The sequence below is a fragment of the Cherax quadricarinatus genome, chromosome 4, assembly GCF_038502225.1.
Source record: "Cherax quadricarinatus isolate ZL_2023a chromosome 4, ASM3850222v1, whole genome shotgun sequence".
In the NCBI taxonomy this organism is placed as follows: domain Eukaryota; kingdom Metazoa; phylum Arthropoda; class Malacostraca; order Decapoda; family Parastacidae; genus Cherax; species Cherax quadricarinatus.
The window spans coordinates 69,540,123-69,545,122 of record NC_091295.1 but is presented as its reverse complement, the minus strand read 5'-3'; the positions used below and the strand labels follow the sequence as shown (position 1 = coordinate 69,545,122).

The 5,000-nt window shown below is 45.7% G+C and overlaps 1 protein-coding gene across 1 annotated transcript in view; it reads right to left on the bottom strand.

Annotated features, from left to right (window-relative positions):
• Positions 1-4,367, bottom strand: part of LOC128684449 (uncharacterized) — a 59,303-nt gene extending 54,936 nt beyond the window's left edge. The window contains exon 1 of the mRNA XM_070097482.1: positions 4,245-4,367. Coding sequence (XP_069953583.1) covers positions 4,245-4,293 — 49 coding nt within the window. The 5' untranslated portion in view covers positions 4,294-4,367. The remainder of the gene's footprint in view (positions 1-4,244) is intronic.
• Positions 4,368-5,000: the final 633 nt, after the last annotated feature.

Below are 5,000 nucleotides of genomic sequence, written 5' to 3'. Positions count from 1 at the left end.
GTGGTGGTCATGGTGGTGGTGGTGGTCATGGTGGTGGTGGTCATGGTGGTGGTGGTGGTCATGGTGGTGGTGGTGGTCATGGTGGTGGTGGTGGTCATGGTGGTGGTCATGGTGGTGGTGGTCATAGTGGTGGTGCGCGATGGTATATATTTATATACATACATATATTTACATACATTTATATATGGATGCATACTGTGTAACTAAAATGACATAGATTTTATAAATCCGGCAAATAACTAAGTTTTTCAACTCTCTAAATTACATTGTGGTGGTGGTCATGGTGGTGGTGAAATGTATTAAGGAAGTGAAAGTGGTGCTAGAGCCTAGTACTTAGTAACTAGAGAGAGTAGAGGACAGCAGCTGTCCCTGGTTACAAGTGGTACTGTAGCCTAGTACTTAGTAACTAGAGAGAGTAGAGGACAGCAGCTGTCCCTGGTTACAAGTGGTACTGTAGCCTAGTACTTAGTAACTAGAGAGAGTACAGGACAGCAGCTGTCCCTGGTTACAAGTGGTACTGTAGCCTAGTACTTAGTAACTAGAGAGAGTACAGGACAGCAGCTGTCCCTGGTTACAAGTGGTACTGTAGCCTAGTACTTAGTAACTAGAGAGTACAGGACAGCAGCTGTCCCTGGTTACAAGTGGTACTGTAGCCTAGTACTTAGTAACTAGAGAGTACAGGACAGCAGCTGTCCCTGGTTACAAGTGGTACTGTAGCCTAGTACTTAGTAACTAGAGAGAGTACAGGACAGCAGCTGTCCCTGGTTACAAGTGGTACTGTAGCCTAGTACTTAGTAACTAGAGAGAGTAGAGGACAGCAGCTGTCCCTGGTTACAAGTGGTACTGTAGCCTAGTACTTAGTAACTAGAGAGAGTACAGGACAGCAGCTGTCCCTGGTTACAAGTGGTACTGTAGCCTAGTACTTAGTAACTAGAGAGAGTAGAGGACAGCAGCTGTCCCTGGTTACAAGTGGTACTGTAGCCTAGTACTTAGTAACTAGAGAGAGTACAGGACAGCAGCTGTCCCTGGTTACAAGTGGTACTGTAGCCTAGTACTTAGTAACTAGAGAGTACAGGACAGCAGCTGTCCCTGGTTACAAGTGGTACTGTAGCCTAGTACTTAGTAACTAGAGAGAGTACAGGACAGCAGCTGTCCCTGGTTACAAGTGGTACTGTAGCCTAGTACTTAGTAACTAGAGAGAGTACAGGACAGCAGCTGTCCCTGGTTACAAGTGGTACTGTAGCCTAGTACTTAGTAACTAGAGAGTACAGGACAGCAGCTGTCCCTGGTTACAAGTGGTACTGTAGCCTAGTACTTAGTAACTAGAGAGAGTACAGGACAGCAGCTGTCCCTGGTTACAAGTGGTACTGTAGCCTAGTACTTAGTAACTAGAGAGAGTACAGGACAGCAGCTGTCCCTGGTTACAAGTGGTACTGTAGCCTAGTACTTAGTAACTAGAGAGAGTAGAGGACAGCAGCTGTCCCTGGTTACAAGTGGTACTGTAGCCTAGTACTTAGTAACTAGAGAGAGTACAGGACAGCAGCTGTCCCTGGTTACAAGTGGTACTGTAGCCTAGTACTTAGTAACTAGAGAGAGTACAGGACAGCAGCTGTCCCTGGTTACAAGTGGTACTGTAGCCTAGTACTTAGTAACTAGAGAGAGTACAGGACAGCAGCTGTCCCTGGTTACAAGTGGTACTGTAGCCTAGTACTTAGTAACTAGAGAGTACAGGACAGCAGCTGTCCCTGGTTACAAGTGGTACTGTAGCCTAGTACTTAGTAACTAGAGAGTACAGGACAGCAGCTGTCCCTGGTTACAAGTGGTACTGTAGCCTAGTACTTAGTAACTGGAGAGTACAGGACAGCAGCTGTCCCTGGTTACAAGTGGTACTGTAGCCTAGTACTTAGTAACTAGAGTGAGTCGAGGACAGCAGCTGTCCCTGGTTACAAGTGGTACTGTAGCCTAGTACTTAGTACTAGAGAGTACAGGACAGCAGCTGTCCCTGGTTACAAGTGGTACTGTAGCCTAGTACTTAGTAACTAGAGAGTACAGGACAGCAGCTGTCCCTGGTTACAAGTGGTACTGTAGCCTAGTACTTAGTAACTAGAGAGTCGAGGACATTAGCTGCCTCTGGTTACAAATGGTACTGTAGCCTAGTACTTTGTAACTAGAGAGTCGAGGACAGCAGGTGTCCCTGGTTACAAGTGGTACTGTAGCCTAGTACTTTGTAACTAGAGAGAACAGAGGACATCAGCTGTCCCTGGTTACAAGTGGTACTGTAGCCTAGTACTTTGTAACTAGAGAGAGTAGAGGACAGCAGCTGTCCCTGGTTACAAGTGGTACTGTAGCCTAGTACTTAGTAACTAGAGAGAGTAGAGGACATCAGCTGTCCCTGGTTACAAGTGGTACTGTAGCCTAGTACTTAGTAACTAGAGAGAGTAGAGGACAGCAGCTGTCCCTGGTTACAAGTGGTACTGTAGCCTAGTACTTAGTAACTAGAGAGAGTAGAGGACAGCAGCTGTCCCTGGTTACGAGTGGTACTGTAGCCTAGTACTTTGTAACTAGAGAGTCGAGGACAGCAGCTGTCCCTGGTTACCAGTGCCTCTCATCGCTGCCATCACACAAGGACAATTTAGTGATGTGACGCCACTGCTGCTGTGTCGATTCTTCTTTCTTAGCTGCAAAAGTAAGATCGTAAACTCGCACGAGAAGAGAAGTTAATAGGTGCTACTCGACCGTTGTGTTTTACAAGGCAGTAAATATTTCTTAACAGAGTTGGGCTTTGAAATGAGCTGAGGTAGGATAACAGCTCTCAGACTGTAAGTTGAACAGTTACGCACTTATAAGGCAAGTGCTTTAGTTCTCTTAAGTAAACTCCAAGCTTTTAAAACCAATTTCCTGGAGCTGCGATAGCTGTGTTCTCATTAACAAACCCACTGACACAAACCATACCCCCGGCCGGGATTGAACCCGCGGTCATAGTCTCAAAACTCCAGCCCGTCGCGTTAGCCACTAGACCAGCTAGTGGCTAACGCGACGGGCTGGAGTTTTGAGACTCTATGACCGCGGGTTCAATCCCGGCCGGGGGTATGGTTTATTTGCAATCGTGTCATTACGATTTCTTAAGCCACTGACACAACTGGCACAAAACAACATGAACAGCAATCCTCCCTAAAATAATCTGACGCCGTACATGACTTTTCGGGTAATGCAGACTGAGGAGATTAACTTTATGTGAAATTGTGACAACAGCCAAAAAGTGGTGGTGAAAAGGCTGAGGAAAACAACATATAGATGTACACAACGTTTCATGCGTCTGGCAGTAATCTTCCTCAAGCGAATCTAGAAATTCTTGTCTCTGATTTCCTAGATTTACTTAAGAAAGTTCCCTCCATGTGGACGAAAGGTCGTGTACCTCTGGAAACAAAGATTCTGTTTTCTCGAGGTTTTTTTAAGCTTCAATGGCCGTGCGGAAGGTTCAATGGTTGCTGTGAGTGTTCACATCACTCATATAACTTGTCAGAAAAACTCGTCAGAGAAACTTGTCAGTTCGAAACTCGTCTTCAGACGAGTTTCGAACTGTCCTGAGCTACGATCAAGTTATGACTTAATAGTATTCCAGGACGAACCGAAACGTTGTCAAAATTTTCCTCTCCGAAATGTGTGTTAAGAGTGAAATATTCCAGCCACGGTACTGAGGGTTAATAGCTAATTGTCCAGCCACAGAATTGAAGGCTAATAGTGAATTATTCCAGCCACGGTGCTGAGAGTTAAGAGTGAATTGTTCCAGCCACGATATTGAGGATTAATAATTAATTATTCCAGCCACGGTAATGAGGGTTAATAATTAATTATCCCAGACACGGATTAGTGACTTATTTCTCTCAAGGCATAAAACACTGAAGTCGAGAACATTTCTCAGTCTTATAGAGGGAAGGAACATGGAACTGAGGAAGAAAACTCTTCTTCATCAGATGACTCTAAGTAATCAACACGAGCAATAATGAGTAACTGACGAACAGTATGTTATGGTAGATCATAGGGGCATGCAACAGGTCGGAAACACTGCATTGCAGTTCTAGGCTTCGTGGAAGGATCTTGCTCATTTCGTTTCGATGTTAGGTTTCAGCCATCACGTGCAACACTTCAAACACTGCATCACTGTCACGAAGGTGAAGCTAGGAGTGTTACACCCAACACTTGTAACACCCAGGTCACTGTATCACCGTCACACTTAAAGTTACCTGCTAGGGCTGTCGTGGCCAGGACGGCTAGGAGGAGCACGGTAAACATCAGGTCGACTCACACTGTCATGAGACAGGTCTAGTCGGCGCAACACTGGCTACCCTCCCATGCGCCTCACCAGGTTATATACCCCAGGTACAAAGGACCCCAGTCCAGAGTCCAGTGCCTCCATGGGTGCCACAAGCTCTATACCACAATATATCGCTCACGTTCCCATTATCATGTGTTCTGTCCTACCCTCTGATGGGTCAAAACACTACCTGAGAAACACGGAAGATCTCGTAATAATCTGAGATAAAGTTTGCCCAGGTATCAACTGTTAAATGACAAATCTATCATTGATTGCCCCCTGGTCGCTTCTTATGGTACATTCACCATTACTGCTCACTATACCTGTCATTCATTGCCCCCTGGTCGCTTCTTATGGTACATTCACCATTACTGCTCACTATACCTGTCATTCATTGCCCCCTGGTCGCTTCTTATGGTACACTCACCATTACTGCTCACTATACCTGTCATTCATTGCCCCCTGGTCGCTTCTTATGGTACACTCACCATTACTGCTCACTATACCTGTCATTCATTGCCCCTGGTCGCTTCTTGGGATACACTCACCATTACTGCTCACTATACCTGTCATTCATTGCCCCCTGGTCGCTTCTTGGGGTACACTCACCATTACTGCTCACTATACCTGTCATTCATTGTCCCCTGGTCGCTTCTTATGGTACACTCACCATTACTGCTCACTA